Source organism: Trichomycterus rosablanca, chromosome 2, assembly GCF_030014385.1.
Source record: "Trichomycterus rosablanca isolate fTriRos1 chromosome 2, fTriRos1.hap1, whole genome shotgun sequence".
Taxonomy (NCBI): Eukaryota; Metazoa; Chordata; class Actinopteri; order Siluriformes; family Trichomycteridae; genus Trichomycterus; species Trichomycterus rosablanca.
This window is the reverse complement of record NC_085989.1, coordinates 14,775,477-14,798,297: the sequence shown is the minus strand read 5'-3', so window position 1 is coordinate 14,798,297 and position 22,821 is coordinate 14,775,477. Positions and strand designations below refer to the sequence as shown.

Sequence of the window (22,821 nt, the reverse complement as noted above, 5' to 3'; positions counted from 1 at the left end):
TTGATCAGGCCTTTGCCTAACTTCACAATGGCACAAATTCTTAGAAACACACTCAAAAAACCTCCATAAAATGCACCTGCTTTTAACATGGCATGTCTAACAACCTTACGTTCAGATGTCCATATAATGCATTTGCCATATAATGCACATGCACAAGTGTTGGAGTAGTGTCTTGGCAAGTAAAGAAATTCAAACTCAAACCAAACACCCACAGTAGAACTGTGAATCTGTCATTTTATTCTTTTTCATTTCATTACTGTAAACCGCTTTATCCTCATCAGGGTCACGGCGGTTACAGTTCCAAAGCACCAGTCCAGCACAGGGCTTTGGTATCACCAGTGATGTAATGTAATGTAAACACCTCTGTTGTTGTGTCTTCTTTAGCAGGATGGCTGGAAGGTGGTGAGCAGTCTGCAGGAGGCTAAAGGCTCTGTTCTGAAACCAGGAAAGCAAGAGGGCTTCCTGCTCAAAAAGCGAAAGTGGCCCATGAAAGGCTGGCACAAGGTAATCTTTTATTTAACCTAGCTTACCTAATTTTCTTCTAGCTAAACATTAACCAGCCCAGGGCATTAGAATATTCATGGAGGAGAGAGAATCTAACCACTATTGGTTAATTTAACCAGTGTGCTTGAAGGCATTGTTGATATGGATTATGCAAACTTCATTATTGTTTGCATATTTTTTATCATCTTTTTCTGAATTTACTATATTGTGCTGCATTTTGTATGTTGTTACTTTTGTTTACAAGTTTGGTTATAGCTCCCACATCTAGGCTTTACCATTGTTAGAAGTTCTTGAATATGACCAAAAGGTGAGTAAATATAGCTGTGTATAATTACTATTAAATAGTATTTTCCCAGTATTCACCGTCAAATACACACAGTTTATAACTCACACCATTAATAGTCTGTCAGCTAGGATGTTCAGTTTATTTTTAAGTTTTATCACTATTTTATCCTGGTCAGGTGGATTTGGGAATTACTGGGCACAATGCAGCAATGCACCCTGAACAGGACGCCAATCCCTTTAACCTCCCTCAACTCAGACACAGCACATCATGTTTGTATGTAGATGCCCCCCTTGGCTGATATCACCACTGGGAATTTGAATGCTGGATTCCAGCAGTAGTGGACTAGCATTATTTACCACTGCTCCTGCCAAATTTCTATAATTAAATAAAACACAATAAAATTAGGAATTCCAACTTTATTAAAAGTCAGTTTGCTGTTAAAGAGATTATTATACTGTGTGTGTGTGTATGGCGTTAGCTACACCAGTGATGCTTTTGAGTCAGTGTAAATTATAAGTAAAAAAAAAAAAGTTCATCCAGAAGTTTAATATTCCCAGTAAGCAAAGCAAAATAACTTTGGATTTGTCATTGGTATTAGTAAAGCTGGTGGAGCATCAGCTGCATCACTCATACCAGTCTATTTTTAATTGGGGGAAAATCTATTTGTTTATTAATCTTAAGTGTAGCCAGTGTTGGGCCCTTGAGCAAGGGCCCTTAACCCTCTCTGCTCCATGGGCATCATGCAATAGCTGAGCCTGCACTTTGATCCCAGCTTCCAAACAAGCTGGAATATGCGAAGAAAGAATTTCATTGTACTGTACGTTTGTATATGTATATATGACAAATAAAGACGTTGTATTCTATTAAGCCTGTATTTGATTGGATTTAGCCTTGGTGCTCAGGTGGTAGCAGTCTATTACGCTAGCCCATCTCATTGTTCGGCCAGGCATTTACACAGACATGATTAGCTATGTCTGAGGTGGGGGGATAGATAAATCCCTATAGATGAAATGGGGAAAGCTCTGTGATGATTCGGCACCCTGTCCAGGGTGTTCCCTCATTGTGCCCAGTGTGTCCTGGTAAAACCGGACCTGCAGTGACCTTGACCAGGATAAAGCAAATGATGAACGAATGACTTTAGAACATAACAGATTAATTATGTTTAAAATTGTGAAGGCCATGGGATGTGCTGCTCTCAAAGGATTTTTATCAGTATGCAGGGGAGCATTATCTAAGAATTAAGGTAATACTCTGCAATATATTATAATAATAATTTTTTAAGAATAAAGTTGGAATACTTTGAGATTAAAGTTCAAATATTTAGAGGCCAAAGGGTGTGCAACAGGAAGATAGCTACCTTTTCATGTTAAATGAGGGATGGTGAGGATTTGGTAAAATTTTGACTTTATTCTCAAAGTAAAATATAAAACAAATTCTAACAGTGGCCCTAAGTCAAGCACTGATGTTGGGTAAGAATCACTTGGTCACTATCAGCATTACACTTTATAAGTAAAGAGCTGTCATCAGGGATCTGTGCAGGCATGCTGGAACAGTAAACAGTTTTCCTCAAACTGCTGCCACAAAGCTGAAATTATATGATTTATTTTATATAATCACTTTCATATGCACAGAATTAGGTAGGATCTTGTCTGATTTGTTTGACTTAAACCATAGCAGGTAGATTGAGGAACTGTTCAGAAACACTTTCTGTTTGTTTCTTTTCTGGCAGAGATACTTTGTGTTGGAAAGAGGGATCCTGATGTATGCCAAAGCACCATCGGATGCAAGTAGCCACACAAACATGTGCACACTTACAGACCTATCATGAGCGGGAAATTGTAGCTAATGATTATTTGACAACAAAAAAGACATAAAACAATAATAGCAACACTCATCATTTTTTATTTTCATGTTTTACCACTGCTTTATCATGGTCCCTGGCCATCTACCCCCTCAGACATAGCCATTTACGTCTGTATAGATACTCCTAGCTGGTCGATAACACTGCTGAGGATTAGAACCTTCAGTGTGAAGGCATTTACTGATGATTAGTTTTTTTACATTATCTTTTAATCATTAATAACTAAGTTGCTAATTAATGAAAACGTCAGTGAAAAAATACTTCTGATTAGCTTGAATATAATTGTATATAGACAGTTATGTAATCATTGTGACAGGCATTCACACAAGCAGTTGGAGTTGTGTAACATCATTATTTTATTATTTCTACTAATATAGAATTTCTAATTGTTTTCTTTAAGCACGGACCATTTTCAAATAAGTTGCAAATATTTGTTTTAATCATAGTACTGGCATAGTAAAGATAATTTTTGTTTTTAATATATATTTATTTAAAACCATTTTCTGTCTGTGTGCTCATACATGTTTACATGTGTAGCTGAAGAAGGGGAAGCTTCGTGGCCGCATTGACATAGGGCTGTCTGTCATGTCCATTAAGAGGAAAGCCATGTGCATTGATCTAGACACAGGAGACAGCATCTACCACCTAAAGGTAGTCACACACACACGTTACGTCCCAGCTCCAACAATGTCCAACAATTAAATATATCGACCTTGACTTTGACTTTTTAAAGATGGAACCTTTTATTCAGCCATGATAAAAGCCATAGCAGCTGACACGGCATTTAGATTTAAACAAACACAAACACAGTGTATACAGCAGCTGTTTGTTTCTTAAGTGCTTATATATCTATAATGTATACAACTATAATGTAGCGCAAGACAAAGACAACCTGAGTAAACATAGAACTAAGTTTTTAAATGATCATTTCATTAATTAAAGATGTTATCTAACACCAAACAGTCATGTGTGAAAAATATAAGGCCCCTTTAAATGTAACTTTTTATGCAACTGTTATCTGTTCCAAGCACTTCAGGTAACTGAAGATCAGTCTGTCACACATCTGTGGAGTAAGCTTGGCCCACTCTTCTTTGCAACATTGCTTTCATTAAGCCACATTGGAGGGCTTCCAAGCATAGACTTGCTGAAACATCCTAGCCACTGGGAGGTGCACCTGTCAGTACTCTCTCCAAAGCCCAGATAAAAAATAGGAGGGCAATGTCTTTATGGACCTTGGTTTTTGCACAGGAGCACAATCATGCTGGAACAGGAAGGGCCACCCACATGTTGGAAGCATATTGTTATGTAATAAATTGTATGTATCTGTTAGCAATTGTTGTTGGAACACAGGAGAACAAACTATTCATTATTGTTTTGGTAGGTAAAATCACAGGATCTGCTTGATAGTTGGGTGGCTCAGCTGCGTAATCACCGAGTGTTTCGGCAGAATGAAATTGTAATGGATCCTCAAGAGAGACAGCTACACCAAGACACCGCCTCCCTCAGAAGGGTACGTATCTCACAACATCACAGTTTACTTTATCCACACATGCCTAGTGGACGCAGGTGGAACATGGACCATACAAGGACCATGTTAAAAGTAGCCTAAGGAAATGATTTTGGGATTAAGTAGAGATTGATTTTAATAGTTTTCTGTTATTTAAAAAATATGTGTGCATTTGTTTACCCTCCCCCTACCCATGGTATATTTAATAATAAAGCAATACATCATTTTAGATCTTTTGCAATCCAAACTTGTTTCTCCAGAGTCAGGGGTCTTGTTTAGCAGCTGGACTCAATTTGACAAGTTTTTAAACACCTAAAGTTGATGTCATGCCTAATACAGTAATTTATTTGCATAAACCCTTTTTGTTTCTCCTGGAAATTGATTTTGGGATGCTTTGACAGTAAAATTCCTGGGTACACATACATGTGTGAATACATGTGTGAATGTCTTCAGTGACTCGCCTTCAACGCTCCGCATATAATAATGCATACAATGAAAAATAATATTTTATTTCCTTACTCTTTTATTCTGCATATCCTTTTAGCAAGCTACTGTTTCCAAACAGTCGCCTCTGCTGCTGAAGAACAATTGGCTTAAGAGTTCAGAAGAAATGAAGAAATGTTGTAAAGGTAAGAGTTTCAACTAGAGCCTTAGTCTTTTTCATCATTGTATCAGAGTCACACTTCAGCTGTCCTAAACTTTTTTGGTATACCTTTAATAGAACTGTCAGAGTGCGAATCATCTCTGCTGGAACTAAATCTGTTGCTGAAGAATATGGAAGTATTGCATCGCACTTTCTCTGCTCCTGCCATAAACACACTGCAGGTGGTGTATGCATGCATGTCTGTGTGTTTAGAACCGAACAGTCTGCGCTTGGTTTCTAAATCCATTTGTGCCTTTTTACTTACAGACTGAAAGAATAAAGAAGGAAAAGAAAGGATCAAGAAGATGGAGGTCCAGAAATAACAACAAAAATGACAAAACCACAACACAGGTCAATTTTATGAATTCAATGCATTCAAAAAACTTAAATATTGATGAAGTAGAAAAATTGACAAAAACTGTTAAAAATGTTAAAAAGAATAAATCAGGGTGCTTATGTAGTGCTGACCATGGTGGAGATTTGGGTTAGTGCAAGCTAGCCGACCTGGTCAGGTGCTGTACAGACACAGAGTACTAATGTATTCTGCGGGAGGCGGTCGTAAGTGCAATGGTAGTTGGCTAGGTATAAATTTGGAAATGGTGCCGCCCAGGTGGCCCAGCGGTAAAATACGCTAGCACCCCAGAGCTGGGATTTCAAATACATTGTATCGAATTTCAGCTCTGCCATCCGGCTGGGCTGGACAGCCACATGAACAACGATTGGCTGTTATTCACAGGATTGGTAAGCCGGACCTGGGTTCCTCATAACTGGTGCGACCTCTGCTGGCTTATTGATGGCGCCTGTGCAGAGTTGGGGAATAATGCTGAACAGGGTGTGGCTCTCCGTGCACAAAACTGGTCAGCATATGAACTCGCCTCGTGCAGGTGAAGAGGCAGTCGGTGCTGATGGCGTGTCGGAGGGGGTGTGTGTCAGTTGCAGTGGAGGGTTGTATTGGTAGAGGTGAGGCATAACGCAATCAGGGTGATTGGATACGACTAGATTAGGGGGATAAAATTCGGAGAAAAAAATTTGGACATGGTGTATTGGAGGGGAAATAGATTTAAAATGATAAAATTAGCTTTGTAGAATAAACAACATTTATTCAGCTAAATCCAATTTTATTGCCTTTTTAGGTTTACCAAGTCTTGGTTTTTAAGTCTAGTGCCTGCTCTTGTTAGTAAATGTTAGACTATGTTAATATAAGGTACAATATTACAAATGTCCATATTGCAATGCTTACTTTGATCAACTGAATTTTAAGACTCAGTAAATAGACCATTTTAACATTACAGTGCATAATTTAAGTGCGTAGGTACGTTCTAGTGATTTTTGGAATCAACATTTAACATTTCCACATTCTTTTTATCCCACTGTCATCCGAGTTTATTACTGCACTGTATTCTGCAGTAATGCCAGCCTGTAGCATTAACTATTGATTTACCATTGATTACAGAATTTATTCCAGTGATTTGGCACCCCACATACATACAAAAGTGGAATGCTGGCATTGTACCAATTATATCACAGATGCCCTTTACTAAACTTGAGGTTCCAGCCTATACACATTCTGTTTTGTCTTTTATTACCTAATCGTATTAAATTATTGTCTGGATTTTTGGACATAATCTGAGGGTTTATACATAGATTGTTATGCTGATTGACTGAAACCAAACATTGTTCAAAAATCCATTTGTAGTCTCTCAGTTAGATCACTTGGTGTTACAGCATTATTGTCTTTTTATTTGTCACTGCATTACCAAGCTGAATGAGCAGTCTTTATCTCTTAGGTTCCTGGCTCTGCATCATCTCTTCTGCATGTTTCAAACCCAAATTTACATTCCGAGTCATGTCATCCAGAAACGCATTTACAAACACCAGACTCACCCATTGATGCATCGCAGCTACAGGAGGACTTCTGCAGACTGGCTGGCTCTGGTTAGTTCTACAGATTCTTCATTGTGAAAAGCAAAAAAAAATGTTGAATGTTTTATCAAGTTAGCATGTATTATGATGAAGATTGCACTAAAAATGTTTGTTTCTGTTTAGTTTACAGCAACCTGAAGTCTGTGTATACGTCCCTTTCTGTGGAGAGAGACAAAGTTAAAAGCACATTGGAATTAAAGAGCATCCATGATGTGGTATGGACATGTCATTGTGCTTCTGTGCACAGTACAATAGCACAATAGTTATATATTTTATACTCATTTTTCAGTTTTAGCAGGCTGCACACATACAAACCCAGAGTATAATAAAACACCAGCAAAAAGTAGGCCAAAAATAAGATTCATGTTTAGAGTGAATGTTGAAGGGAAAAAACTAAAGCTTTTTTGTTATTATTATAATTATGTTTTATGCTCTTTCCTTTAATATTTACATTGTAATATTTACAGTGTCCTTGGGTGTGTGAAAGGCGCTATATAAATTAAACTTATTATTATTATTATAAAAAAAAAAAACTAATTATGTGTATATGTGTGGGCCAGTCCCTAAATCCACAAATTTCATGTTTTTTTTTTCTGTATGATTCTTGAATCAGGATGTGACCGATCGAACACACTCCCTTTTGCAGCAGGTGTCCAATGAGATTCGAGGCTCAATCCCTGAGTCATTATCAGAGTTCTTTGACGCAAAAGAGTACCTGCTGTCTTCCAGCTCCTCGGAAAATGAGGTCAGTTAACAGAAATGTTTCAAGACTTACGTCAAGAAGTTTGCTTAATAGGTGCTTGGGTGGCACAACAGACTGTGTGGCTAGCCCACCACCTCTGAGATCTGGGTTTGAATCTCAGCGGTGCTATCCTGACCAGGATAAAGGAGTTAATAGAAATAACATGAACAAGGATTTTGCTTAATACATGTTCTTTACAAGGAGGTTAGCTACTGCAGAATTGTAATATAAAATTGTCTAACATCCTTTCCCTAGTCAAGTGGGCAGTATGACACTCATCTTTGAAAAGCAGTACTCAGATTTACATTGCGACACTGTTCCACTGTTTTGCAGTAGAACGTTATTGTGAATCAGTGACCTGCTGTGTTTAATATAAAATGATACAAATTTAATTATACTAAAATAGGAATATAAAGACGTATTGTGTTTAAAGGGGTGACATCGTTAAGGCGGGCTTCATGTACTTTCGCACAGATGGTTTCAAGCCATTAAAACATTTTGAGGTTTATGCATATCTTATAGATTCAATTCTACTCAATGCACCTTTTGAAATGTGCAAAACACTTTTGCAGCCATAATACTGGGACTGATTCCGAATCAGGTGTAGCTGCTGCTTTAGTCTTACTGAAGACGAGTATTTTGGGTGCATGATCACACAATATTTAGATTACTACCAAACTCTAATACTGTGTGAGGTATTGTGCATGTAACAAATACATTCATATTTATTTGTGTGTCTGAAAACAGATCTCAGATAATGACTCCTGTATAAGTGATGCAAGCGATAATGTTTCAGTGGACTTTTGTAACAATGAGGGAAACAATGTGGCAGAGATCGAGAAAGACAGCTCTGGTAAATATACACACACACACACACACACACACACACACACACACACACACACACACACACACACACACACTAATACTCCCATACTCTGCTTAGAACTGTCTATTCAGCTGTGCATGTATGTGTATATGTGTGCGTCCAGAAAGCAGCGTTCTGGCTCGGCGCTCCAGATTACCTAGTGCGTGCGTGAGCGGAGGCGTGAACGTGTGGAGTATTCTGTCCTCCAACATCGGAAAAGACCTCTCCAAGGTTGCCATGCCTGTCCAGCTTAATGAACCCATTAACACGCTGCAGAGACTTTGTGAGGAGATGGAATACTGCCACCTGCTGGACACAGCCGCAAACACACAGGACCCGCACAAGCGCATGGTGAGGACAAAATCTGTATTTCACTTCTTACTTACAAATAGTGCAGCATTTAAACAGACTTTCATATGGTAGAGAATATAAATTATTCATGCGTTAAGATCATTTGACCGCATATGGGGCAGAAAAACAAATACAGCATTATTCTGTGAAAACCTGTTTCTTTTAACTCATATTTATTCACTATCTAGTTTAGTCCTTGTATTAACCTCTATCATGGGCAGTTATCCCCCCAACTAGGAGTGCAATAGGTTTTTTGTTTCTTGTGTGATGATATTCTTGTAGTAATCAATAGGAATGGGATTCGGTTTACTGTGTGTTCAATTTATTTTGTGTAACTTACAGCTCAAGTCTGTTCTGATATTTCTCCTGCATTCTTCTTCTTTTGTACTGTTTTACAAGTAAAATTTGCCTGATTTTAAGGGGATTAAGGTTGGGGATTCCTGACCGAAACAAGTCTTACCTCTTGTATTTCTTATAGTATTAAAGAAAACCTGTGCTTAAACCTGATGCTCATGCTGCTAATTTTACTTTACAACTTCGTGATTGTTCTGTAGACAACAAAGCAGCATGGCCTTGGTGTAGAACTTAATCAACTAATTACATTTAAAGCCACACATTAACACTAATCTCTTTTAAAAAATTAACTAATCACATTTAAATGGTTGACCTTACCTGAACCTTCGAGTTGATCTAACTGACCCTCTTTAGGTCAGTGCTGGCCATTTCTCTCCTGTAGCTCTAGACTTAAAACGTAAAAATAGTGTTTCAAAATGTATTTAAAATAATAAAATCTGTAAAGGGTGTCCACTGGTCCTTTAGAAGTCTTTGATTAAAAAGTCATGATTTGAATATATAATTGGCTTTGTCGATCATTATTTAAATAACGTAAATGTAATTCAAAAGTTTTCCTGTTTAAATTAGGATTTCGGACACACCTGGAAGCAGCTGGTACATGAGGGTAGATGAGGCTGCGTTTCAAATCGGCACTCTTAGTGATCTTTTTTGCTATTGGAATCAAGTGACATTTTTAACCAACAGCACTGATCAAAGAGTTACTTCTTTTTAACCAGTAAATCAACCCAGATCCTGACTACTGGAAAAAGTCAGTCTTTAATGTTTACTGTGTGTTGTGTGTAGGTGTATGTTGCAGCATTTGCAGTGTCGGCATATGCATGCACCTTTACCAGAGCAGGAAAAAAACCCTTTAACCCTGTACTGGGCGAGACTTACGAGTGTGAACGTCCAGACAAGGGCTTCCGCTTTATTTCAGAGCAGGTACAACATATTTGCTTTTCTCACATACACACACTCACACACGCCCACACACACAGACACAGACTATTTTCCTACATGATCCACACTTACACTGTCCTGGTTTTTTTTTAGGTCAGTCACCACCCTCCTGTGTCTGCATGCCACTGTGAATCCAAAAACTTTACTTTGTGGCAGGGTGAGTAACACACATATGCAAATCTTAAGTACTTCAATAGAATTAATGTTTGTGATGGAAAATCCATGATTGTGTGTTCATCTCAGATGTCCGGTGGAAGAACAAATTCTGGGGCAAGTCCATGGAAATTATTCCTATGGGAACCACACATATAGTACTTCCACGGTAATCACCACTTCTCCTTTCTTTTTTGAATAAGTTGCTTTCTTACCTATGGATCTATCATGTTCTTACATTTCACTTTGGCTATGTTAGATTTGGAGATCATTATGAGTTGAATAGGGTCACCTCCTGTATTCATAACCTCATAAGTGGCCAGCGCTGGATCGAACACTATGGTGAGATGACGATAAAAAACACCACAGCTTCAGCAGATTCCAGCCTCTGCAAAGTCACCTTCCTGAAGGTAAAATATACTTTCACAGTTCTGATTATTAGCGTAACTGGATGCTCCATATATCACAGAATGGTACTATTGTATAAAAAAATACATTTTGCGAATTTGTTTGTTAATACAATGATGTTATTGTATAAGTATTGTCCATTAGTAAGTTCTGGTGAATGCACTCAGTCAAGGTTTGTTATTGAAAAGTCACCATGAAAACCAGGTTTGATGGGGGTCCAATGATTTTGGGGCAGCCAACACCCATTGATGCCAGAGGACAAAAAATTATCAGAGGGGCTAATGTGCAGATCATTGTAATACTGGTGATAAGGTAAACAATACACAGTGCATTAAACCTTTTGTGTAAGGGGCTGCGTAGTCATCAGTCAAAGTGCTCACAATAAATCCTGCTCATAGTTGAAAGCCCCTCTCATGGGCTGAACATATCAGAACTGGACATCAACTGGTTTGATGGATCCTGTTTTTGTGTGAACAGCCAGGCATGTGTGCATTCCACTCTCCACTTAGAGGAGATTAGCAGCAAACACTCTCTAATCTCTTCAGTTACACCTTATTTACTAGCTACTAAAAAACTCAAACAGCCATATTTTACGATAATCGCATAGACAACCTAGCATTAGCAATTTCAGTCTGGCTCAAATGAACATTTATAGATTTTTTAGATTATAGATATACAGGGGTTGGACAAAATAACTGAAACACCTGGTTTTAGACCACAATAATTTATTAGTATGGTGTAGGGCCTCCTTTTGCGGCCAATACAGCGTCAATTCGTCTTGGAAATGACATATACAAGTCCTGCACAGTGGTCAGAGGGATTTTAAGCCATTCTTCTTGCAGGATAGTGGCCAGGTCACTACGTGATGCTGGTGGAGGAAAACGTTTCCTGACTCGCTTCTCCAAAACACCCCAAAGTGGCTCAATAATATTTAGATCTGGTGACTGTGCAGGCCATGGGAGATGTTCAACTTCACTTTCATGTTCATCAAACCAATCTTTCACCAGTCTTGCTGTGTGTATTGGTGCATTGTCATCCTGATACACGGCAACGCCATTGGATGCACATGGTCCTCCAGAATGGTTCGGTAGTCCTTGGCAGTGACGCGCCCATCTAGCACAAGTATTGGGCCAAGGGAATGCCATGATATGGCAGCCCAAACCATCACTGATCCACCCCCATGCTTCACTCTGGGCATGCAACAGTCTGGGTGGTACGCTTCTTTGGGGCTTTTCCACACCGTAACTCTCCCGGATGTGGGGAAAACAGTAAAGGTGGACTCATCAGAGAACAATACATGTTTCACATTGTCCACAGCCCAAGATTTGCGCTCCTTGCACCATTGAAACCGACGTTTGGCATTGGCACGAGTGACCAAAGGTTTGGCTATAGCAGCCCGGCCGTGTATATTGACCCTGTGGAGCTCCCGACGGACAGTTCTGGTGGAAACAGGAGAGTTGAGGTGCACATTTAATTCTGCCGTGATTTGGGCAGCCGTGGTTTTATGTTTTTTGGATACAATCCGGGTTAGCACCCGAACATCCCTTTCAGACAGCTTCCTCTTGCGTCCACAGTTAATCCTGTTGGATGTGGTTTGTACTTCTTGGTGGTATGCTGACATTACCCTGGATACCGTGGCTCTTGATACATCACAAAGACTTGCTGTTTTGGTCACAGATGCGCCAGCAAGACGTGCACCAACAATTTGTCCTCTTTTGAACTCTGGTATGTCACCCATAATGTTGTGTGCATTGCAATATTTTGAGCAAAACTGTGCTCTTACCCTGCTAATTGAACCTTCACACTTTGCTCTTACTGGTGCAATGTGCAATTAATGAAGATTGGCCACCAGACTGGTCCAATTTAGCCATGAAACCTACCACACTAAAATGACAGGTGTTTCAGTTATTTTGTCCAACCCCTGTAGAGTCTTATTAAATAAACACTGTTCTGGGCTACCCTCTTTTCCCTAACTTACATAGGTTCTGGCCACTAAAGGGAATAGGGAAACGCATCAGGAAAATTATTAATCTTCATTTTGAGTCTATCCCCCTGGTTGCTTTCAAATCTCTTTTCTCAGAGTCACCTGATATTTTCTCAAAGACCCCTGTATACTCCTTACCTTGGGAAGAATCTATGGCCAGCACTTTGACCACAGGGCTGTTTTCTTTTTAGCTGGATAGACGGCAGCAGCTATAGCACTATCTTCCACTTTCCACAGATTTTCTTGACTGCTGTTCTGAGTTTGGTCTGAAGTATTTTGTAGATATATGAAATTTCAAAATGTTTGTTTTCTCCCCAATAACTTCAGACAGCTTATGCCAGACAGGTTTTAAAATAGGCAGCATGCTTTTCAATTCAGGATTCAAGCCATAAGCACAATGAATAACGGACTGTGCCATGAAATACGTCTGCAACATTGGATTACCTCCATGTGGCATAAATGATTTGCTGACTCATTCTTGCCCTATAGTGACCTTTAACCAATGTGCATCAACAATATGCTGAGCCTAAACTTCTGCCAGTGGCTATACTGCTTTACGAGTGCTAGACTTTCCTTCCTCTTCCCAACTGTTGCAATACATAACTTTATCTAGCTCTTCTTGCATAGGCGTTTGAGAGCACACTGAAATATCATGCAGAGTATACACATTAATGTTGTTTGACAACAGCATTACAAATGGTGCGGCAGTCTATTACGCTAGCCCACTTCCTCTGAGATCTGGGTTCTATATGTTTATGAATCTATGTTTATGTCTCTACAGAGACAAGAATGTCTGAGGGGACTGGGGAAGGCCGAAGCCCTGCAAAGGAAAACACAGCACTTTAAATACTAGAAAACAACAGTATGATTAAATTACAAGCAAATGTGGAAAAATACGGGGAAAACCAACAGCTTACAAAATTGTCTTTTTCTTTCTTAGCCACTGACTCATAATGATTCTTTGACTCATTTTTGGGTTACAGCCCATATGTTTAGAAACACTACTGCAAAACATCCGGATTATTTTGTGACATTTCACTAGTTTTGGCTCTGATATTGCCACTTAAGTGCAGCCATGTGCTGGCAAAACAGAAAAAAAACGTATACTGTGACCTCAGTCCAGCAACCCTACGGCACAAAAAGACACTGAAAGAAATACAGGTACAAGATAGCTTACATAGAGCTGCTTTGACATATGCTTTATATTACCCATATTTTTTGGATTGTTTCCCATATTCTTTTTTTACATATTGGTCAGCTATGGTTGTCCTTTGATAAGCAACATGTTTGTGTAGTAGCTCAGCTATTCAGCTCACAAAGTATTTGATTTAGTAATGTAGAACCAGCAATTGTTGTATTATTGTGACTTAAATTAATATTGGTATTAATATTTCACAACACCCAGTGCATCAAACCCTTCTGTGTATGGGACTGTGTAGTTGCAGGCCTGTCAAATTTCCCATGCTGAATTCTGTCCACAATTAAAAGCACATACAAATGGCACAGGCATTGGAACTAGAAAACGGAGCATTGTAGGAAAGATCATGCAGAGAAGCCAACAATAAGAAAACGAAAAATACTAACAAAATACAAATTAAAAATCTGCAGCCCAAAGTGGAAAGATAAAAGATGACAAAAGAGCAAGCTCATGGTCAGGTGTCCAAATACTTTTGACCATATAGTGCATATGTGTTTTCATGCTTTTTTATGTCTTTAATTTGTTTTGTTTATGATGAGAAAACTATTTTTATGTTTGTTTCTGCTCAGTCAAGGTCCAGAGGCTCAAATTCTAATGAGGTGGAGGCGGTGGTTACTGACTCGCAGGGGCATGTGATCCACTCACTCTTCGGAAAATGGAATGACGCTTTGTACCTTGGCGATCCACCCTCAGCTATTTGCATCTGGAGAGCCAGTGAGTGGTTTGTTTGTGAAAGTGTCTATGTTCAAGTGCTTAAGGAAGCTCAAATAAGGCTCATCATTAGAGCTTTGGAGTGTTAATGCTAAACTTGCTAACATGTTAAAAGAGCACATGTTTGTTTGTGTGTGTGTGTTTTGTATGTGTGTGTGTGTAGACTCCATGCCTGAGGACTATGAGCAATACTACGGATTTACACAATTTACTGTTGAATTGAATGAGCTGACTGAGAGTTTGAGACCATTCCTACCACCAACAGATACACGTTTTAGACCAGATCAAAGGTACACACACACATTTCCATCTTTTGCACTGATGACATTCATCATCACTCCATCAATTTTCAGCTTCATACTCATCACTCTATCAGACACTATGTTCACCTCCACTAAATTCTTGATACACAGGTCTTTTAAGATTACCCCTACCCCATTTCTCAGCTAACAGTTTAAACACCCATTACTAAAACACAGTACTATTTGTCCTGTATTATTAACCATTTGAAAACTCATTACTTAATATACTGATATGTTTATTCAGTGCACCTGTGACATTGTTTCAGGTTGCTGGAGGAGGGGGACATTGCCAGGGCAGAGGAACAGAAAGAGAAGATTGAGTCACTGCAGAGAGACAGGAGAAGAATTCTACAGGAGAACAACAGGACCCACACACCCAAATTCTTCAAGTGTGTAGAAAGCCTTTGTTGTATACAAATCTTGCACAATATTGCACATTATCGTTATCATTCCATTCAGCATGCAGCTGTCTTGCTTTTTGACGCAGCATTTACACACTCTAGAATAAAATCTGACTCATTAGACAGGCAGCTTGGCATAGCTGCCATTTAAGCTTCTAGCAAGTACAGAGCCCTAAACCACCCTGCTAAGAAGAAATAGTGTTAACAGTGGGAGTCACATGAAGCTTAGTGTGTGGGAACCCAACACTGGCTGGTGATAAGAAGCAGTCGCAGATTGGACACGTGTCTGAGGAGGCGCGTGGTGATCCAGTTCTCCTTGATCAGATTAGGGTTTTGCAAGTGGCAGTGGATTGACAGTCAGAAATGGGAAATGACTAGATTTGGAGATAAAGGGGGAAAATCCAGAAAAAAGTATCACCCCCTCTCTGCAGTGTGAACTACTTTCAACCAGAAAAATCCATGCCTTACTTCCTCTTATTGAGTTTTGATTTTTTAGTTTCAAATCCTTAAAAACTTTGGGAGACTTTCATGTTCTCAGAACACTTAAGGACTTTATTTCCATATCCACTTTTAAAGCCAGTTTTGTAGTTTTAGATCAGGTTTTTGTTTACTCAAAAACAGATTAAACCTAAATCAAGTGATACTGTCCTACTTTTCGAAACCCATTTACTTTTTTCTACAAGCTTTTTCTTTGTAGATAATGTGTGTTGTTCATTATTCTGTATTTTACATTTACTAAAATATAAACTTATGTTTTTGATCAGCCATAAAGAGCTTTCTCTATCTCTGAATGAGAACACATGCATTTCTAAAGTTCTACATTTTTTACTGGGAATTTTGTTTCACTTTTCTTAGATACACTGATCAGCCATAACATTAATACCACCTCCTGGTTTCTACACTCTCTGTCCATTTCATTAGCTACACTTACCTTAAATATAGGAGCACTTTGTAGTTCTATAATTATTTATATAATTAGTTATATAATTAATTTCTCTACATGCTTTTTTAGCCTGCTTTTACCCTGTTTTTGAATGGTCAGAGTAGGTTTTATTTGGGTGGTGGATCATTCTCAGCACTGCAGTGACACTGACATGGTGGTGGTGTGTTAGTGTGTGTTATGCTTGTATGAGTGGATCAGCCACAGCAGCACTGCTGGAGTTTTTAAATACTGTGTCCACTCACTGTCCACTCTATTAGACACTCCTACCCTGTTAGTCCACCTTGTAGATGTAAAGTCAGAGACGATCACTCATCTATTGCTGCTGTTTGAGTTGGTTATCATTTAAATCTTCATCAGTGGTCACAGGACGCTGCCCACGGGGCGCTGTTGGCTGTATTTTTTCGGTTGGTGAACTTTTCTCAGTCCAGCAGTGACAGTGAGGTGTTTATAAACTCCAGCAGCACTGCTGTGTCTGATCCACTCATACCAGCACAACACACACTAACACACCACCACCATGTCATTGTCACTGCAGTGCTGTGAATGATCCACCACCCAAATAATACCCACTCTGTAGTGGTCCTCTGGGGGTCCTGACCATTGAAGAACAGGGTGAAAGCAGGCTAAAAAAAGTATGTAGAGAAACAGATGGACTACAGTCAGTAATTGTAGAACTACAAAGTGCTTCTATATGGTAAGTGGAGCTGATAAAATGGACAGCGAGTGTAGAAACAAGGAGGTGGTCATAATGTTATGCCTAATTGGTGTATATTCTTTTAGTTAAGATAATGGCTTCTTGCAGTCGTATGGCGTTAAATTCATTAACAGATTTCTAATGGGATTTAAATCAGGATTCAACAGCATGCTACTTCAGAATCATTTAATGTTTTACAAACTATGTTTCCAGAAAATTTGGGATGTTTATTAAAATGCAATAAAAAGAAGAATCTATCATTTATTTCTATTGAATCTTTATTAAACTGAAAAGTTGAAAGATTTTAGAAAAACAAATTTAGAATTAAATGCCTGCAACACACTCAAAAAGTTGCAACAGCGGCAAAATTAAAGTGAAAAGTCTATATAAAATTCAAAATATATGGTTTTTACTATAAGAAGGTGAATTGATAACAGGTGAGGGAATTAGTAGTCATGCTAATATGATAAATATAGTCACATGGGCTTAGCAATACTTCAGAGCATCATTGTCACTTCAAGAAATGCAGCCTAAAACTCTTTAGCCATTATTAATTCTATACAGAACTGCTGCTTCTCTAGGCCCAAGATGATTGTGGATGAACCGAAAGACCGTGGAAATGTGATGTGGTCACGGTCCATCGAGTTCTCTTTGCCAAAAATGAAAATGACCATCCAAACTATTATCAGTGAAAGGTGTAAAAGCCAACATCTGTCATAGTATGGGCATGGGTGACTTGCATTTGTTTTATGTTTCAGCTTATTTTCAGGAAAAATAGACATTAAGTTCTTAAACCATTTAAAGTCTCATTAATAGGAAAGCTTATGGAACACTGTGCTAAACATGCCTCTGTGTTAATCAGTAAAACCTTTGGAAATATTTTCATTCTACATTAGTCAGTTAAATAAAGACTAAAGAGAATTACCAAATAACAGATTATTTTTTTACTGCATTTTACAGTACGTCCCAAAATTTCTGAAATACGTCCCAAAATTTATACTCTTCCTTTACCTGTAACACAGCCTTCAAACAAAAGTTTCCTTCCAAAATCTCTTTTAAATCTTCTAAGGCCCCAGTGCCACAGCCAACAAACACACCCAAAACATGATCCATCATGTTTCACTGTAGGATCATGTGCTTTTCTATCAAAACATGAATTTGGTATGATTTAAACATCAAAAAGCTTTTATTTTTGTTTTGTCCAAAGAAAATTTCCTTAAAGGGACTGGATGTGCTGAACGAAATGTTGAAAAGCCAGGGGCGTCCAAAAGAATGTTCCAGATGTTTTTTTTTTGTCGTATCCAATTACCTGATTAATTATGCTTTCTCTATACTAATGTTGACCTCCACTCTGACTGAAGGGAGCCGTGACTAACACGCGCCCCCTCCGACAAGTGTGCAGTAGCTGACTGCATATTTTCACCTGCGAGGCGAGTTCATATGTGGATCAGCTTTGTGTACAGAGAGCCACATCCTGATCCTCATTATCCCTCAACTCTGTGCAGGCGGCATCAATCAGTCAACAAAGGTCGTAATTGCATCAGTTATAAGGTCCCCTCTGGCACCCCCCTTGAATAACAGCCAATCATTGTTCATGTAGGCGCCCAAACCGACGAGTTTGTGATGTCAGCGTGTTTTACCGCTGTGCCACATGAGCGCCAATTCCAGATGTTTACATGAGAGACAGGTCTGAACTTCATGCAGACCAGTCTAGCACCTGCACTCTCTTACTACTCTATTGTAACACATGTGGCTTGGCATGGTCTTGCTGAAGCAAGCAGGGGTGTTCATGGTAAGAACATTGTCATGATAACATGTTACTTTAAAATTCAGATGTCCCCAGAAGTGAGTGTGGGTGTCGCACAACTGGTTGTTGTTGCCAGATTGAACGGTGAAATTGGTTATATAAAAAATGAAAAAAACACATAGCAGAAGCACAGTGGACGTTTTATTTTAGTCCTACATGTGTACTTATTTGGTTGCTAATATGGTTTTCTTTGTCACCCAATCTAATTATTTCCAATTACCGATTGTAAATCTGCTGCTGGACCCCACTTGTGCAGACGCCTTGTCAAATGCCAAAGATTACATTTCGCAGCATCAGCAGGAAGAGACCCTGTCAGACCTTCAATTTCCTAAACACGGCCAATTGTTGGTGGCTCTCCTCAGGTCACTCAACAATGATGTACTATTGGATGTACTCCAGGCTTATTGTTTTAAGAAAATTAGATATTTACATTTGTGCAGTTGTTGTTAATAACTTATATGGCTATTAATACTTTTATTATGTGGTCTGTATATTTGCAGTTTGTCAAAATGTTATGACTGATACACTATCTTTTTTGTTGTTTTTTTAGGTGGTCTGAAAATGAATCATGGGTTACCAACGACACTTACTGGCACTTAAGGGAAGACCCCAGTTTCAGCAAACTGGAGTTTCCTGTGCTTTGGTGAAGCAATGAGGAGTTTCCCTTACACTCATGTGCTCCCTCCCCTCTGCCATGACCAAATATGGTTTTATTTCTGCACTAGACAAAGGGTAGACTCGTGAAGGGCTTTGAGTGGCCTTCCATTTACATTAAAACTAGTTTATTTACTTTGCACACGTTGGAATAAGTGCCTTGATATAAAAGAAATCTTGCTACTGCTTGTATAGATTTTTCCCTTTCTGGCTCTAACTGCATTCATACAGTCATCTTATCAATATAAAAATGGATAGTTGGCTTTTTTATGGTGTCAGCATTCAAACACATGCACAAATAGATGTTGGGGTGTCAGTGATTTAAAGTTAACCAAAGGTTCTCCTTGTAAGGTTGTTTAATATAAAGCACAGATAGACTCCTAACAGAGCCTGAGAAAGTCTGCAGTGTCCTCTAACATGCTTTTCATTTTTGCACAACACTTATGTGCAAATTATAATCTCCAGTTGGCCAGTCTGACAGCAGAATGAAAGTCTGTTTTTAGTTTCCTCCCCTCTTTCTGCTGCATTTGTCTGAATGTCTTTTAAAGTCCACCAGTTATACATAACTGTTTAAAAAGCACAAATCCTTTTTGCTTGTCACCAGCAGGCCAATAAGAAAGCAGAGGAATGGATGATGGAAATTTTTCCACTTTTTTTGCTGCATCAGCAAAGCATTATTAGTTGTTTTACATGTCATGCATAGCCATTGAAATAGCAGTTGTGTGGCTTCCCACATACAAGGAGACATGCTGTGCTCCAAAAAATTCCAATCTTGCGCTGTGAAAGGCTAATCTGTCATTATTGTTTATAATTCAAAGGGAAACCTTCTGTTGTTCTCAGTGTACTTTATTGCACTGCGAGGTAAAATAGATAGATAGATAGATAGATAGATAGATAGATAGATAGATAGATAGATAGATAGATAGATAGATAGATAGATAGATAGATAGATACTTTATTGATCCCGAAGGAAATTAGAGAATAATAATATTTGTCCTCACTTAAAATAGCAACCATATCTATTTATTTTTTTATAAAAGCTAACTAAAATATCACTAGTGCAAAAGCCAGAAATTTGCCATTTAGTTTTCCAAAAAGTTCAATGAAGTGATAATAGAATAACATGCAACAGATGAGATTTATTAATTAAGGACAATGGACAAAATGAGACAGACTGTACACCGATATTATTAAAAGTGAAATTCATTCAAATGTTTAAATATTTAAAACAAATTAGGAAACAAAAACATTTTGCAAATGCAAATGATTTTTTTATGTAGATTTTATAACAATTTTATTGTAGACCTATTTGGATAATGAACCATTTAAATACCTGCTGCAGCACTGGGATTAATGTGCTTTGCTATCACACCAATAAACTGCAATACAATATTTAATAAACAGTTGGAATATGGTATTTTGCCTGATTTTTGCCACCTAATTGTGGGATTTTTGCGCTTTTTTTATTTGCACAAACGCAAACACTATATCAGTGGTTTCAAGGCTGGGTGGGGTTCTGACTTTAACCTGTTAAGAAAGAAACTCCAAATTTACAACTCTCAGTTGTACAAAACAGCTTCTATGTCAACAATTTCTGAAACAGCCATCAGCATTCTTTCTCAGCTCTGTTTTGCAAGAAATTCACTTTTTGGTTTTAAATGAGTATCAAATATAGGTTTGTCATTTATCATGTCTGGTATTTACAGCACCAGGTTTTGCACTCATACAGTATGTTTATATAGTCTGTATGTTTAAATGTTTAGATATGCTTAAATATTATAGCATAGCCAGTGTGCTTTTCTCTGGACTGATGAATTTTTATTTTTTGTATAAAAAGTAATAATCATCCATCTGACGTGAATTATAATGAAATGGACTTCTAATAAAACCATTACACAGTTTGGTGGTAAATGGTCTATTGAATTGCTTTGCTTTGTGATGTGTTCACATGTATGTGTTATACATTTATTTAAATACCATTCTTACCAGCACACTTTGTAGCTGGTATTTATGTTTAGAGGGCAAAGGGTCTTCACAAGTGTGGAGCAAATCTTACTGCATTAGAATTTCAATAACAAACTACATCACATTGATTGAGTGTGTAGCCACTGATGCACCGCTGCTTTCACATCATCATATGAAAATCTTCTTTCCCTTAAAGCTTCTTTGAGCGGTCCAATAAGGTGGAAATCAGATGGCGCTAAATCCGGACTATAAGCTCTCTCTCAGACACGACCAGTTACTACTCCTTCTGCTCTTACCATTTCCAATGAAAATATGTGCCGAAATTGTCTGAAGATCCCTCATATTAAAGTCACACATTATGAGATTATTAAGAAGTGAATTTAGTTTAATCTAAGAGAAAGCCTTTTTCATTTAGCAGATTGAATGTATGAATAAATGATAAGGAATTAATGTGACAAAATCTACAGTGGGGCCAAAAAGTATTTAGTCAGCCACTGATTGTGCAAGTTCTCCTACTTAGAAAGATGAGAGAGGTCTGTAATTTTCATCATAGGTACACTTCAACTATGAGAGACAAAATGAGAAAAAAAATCAAGGAAATCACATTGTAGGATTTTTAAAGAATTTATTTGTAAATAATGGTGGAAAATAAGTATTTGGTCAATAACAAAAGTTCAACTCAATACTTTGTAACATACAGTGTATCACAAAAGTGAGTACACCCCTCACATTTCTGCAAATATTTTATTATATCTTTTCATGGGACAACACTATAGAAATAAAACTTGGATATAACTTAGAGTAGTCAGTGTACAGCTTGTATAGCAGTGTAGATTTACTGTCTTCTGAAAATAACTCAACACACAGCCATTAATGTCTAAATGGCTGGCAACATAAGTGAGTACACCCCACAGTGAACATGTCCAAATTGTGCCCAAAGTGTCAATATTTTGTGTGACCACCATTATTATCCAGCACTGCCTTAACCCTCCTGGGCATGGAATTCACCAGAGCTGCACAGGTTGCTACTGGAATCCTCTTCCACTCCTCCATGATGACATCACGGAGCTGGTGGATGTTAGACACCTTGAACTCCTCCACCTCCCACTTGAGGATGCGCCACAGGTGCTCAATTGGGTTTAGTCCATCACCTTTACCTTCAGCTTCCTCAGCAAGGCAGTTGTCTTCTTGGAGGTTGTGTTTGGGGTCGTTATCCTGTTGAAAAACTGCCATGAGGGCCAGTTTTCGAAGGGAGGGGATCATGCTCTGTTTCAGAATGTCACAGTACATGTTGGAATTCATGTTTCCCTCAATGAACTGCAGCTCCCCAGTGCCAGCAACACTCATGCAGCCCAAGACCATGATGCTACCACCACCATGCTTGACTGTAGGCAAGATACAGTTGTCTTGGTACTTCTCACCAGGGCGCCGCCACACATGCTGGACACCATCTGCGCCAAACAAGTTTATCTTGGTCTCGTCAGACCACAGGGCATTCCAGTAATCCATGTTCTTGGACTGCTTGTCTTCAGCAAACTGTTTGCGGGCTTTCTTGTGCGTCAGCTTCCTTCTGGGATGACGACCATGCAGACCGAGTTGATGCAGTGTGCGGCGTATGGTCTG

General features: G+C 38.6%; 1 protein-coding gene across 2 annotated transcripts; it reads left to right on the top strand.

Annotated features, from left to right (window-relative positions):
* The first annotated feature begins 399 nt into the window (after positions 1 to 399).
* osbpl3a (oxysterol binding protein-like 3a) lies at positions 400 to 21,125 on the top strand. Of its 2 annotated transcripts, XM_063011763.1 has the most exons (20): positions 400 to 504; positions 2,520 to 2,573; positions 3,189 to 3,302; positions 4,033 to 4,161; positions 4,703 to 4,787; positions 4,880 to 4,983; positions 5,069 to 5,152; positions 6,589 to 6,736; positions 6,848 to 6,939; positions 7,371 to 7,469; positions 8,214 to 8,319; positions 8,459 to 8,685; positions 9,823 to 9,960; positions 10,072 to 10,135; positions 10,222 to 10,300; positions 10,391 to 10,541; positions 14,291 to 14,435; positions 14,596 to 14,722; positions 15,001 to 15,123; positions 19,130 to 21,125. In XM_063011763.1, exons 1-20 carry the CDS (start codon positions 487 to 489, stop codon positions 19,224 to 19,226), a joined length of 2,184 nt encoding a protein of 727 aa, XP_062867833.1. In that variant the 5' UTR covers positions 400 to 486; the 3' UTR covers positions 19,227 to 21,125. The 2 variants fall into 2 exon arrangements, with proteins under 2 accessions (XP_062867833.1, XP_062867839.1); XM_063011769.1 differs by lacking the exon at positions 400 to 504 and having other exon boundaries at positions 2,434 to 2,573; positions 7,338 to 7,469.
* The last annotated feature ends 1,696 nt before the right edge of the window (positions 21,126 to 22,821 follow it).

What these genes read in the sequence shown, in the direction of transcription:
- osbpl3a (XM_063011763.1), top strand. An exon ending in ATGACAAAACCACAACACAG is followed by an intron (nt 5,153 to 6,588) that starts GTCAATTTTATG and finishes TTTATCTCTTAG; the next exon opens with GTTCCTGGCTCTGCATCATC. An exon ending in GCAAAGTCACCTTCCTGAAG is followed by an intron (nt 10,542 to 14,290) that starts GTAAAATATACT and finishes GTTTCTGCTCAG; the next exon opens with TCAAGGTCCAGAGGCTCAAA.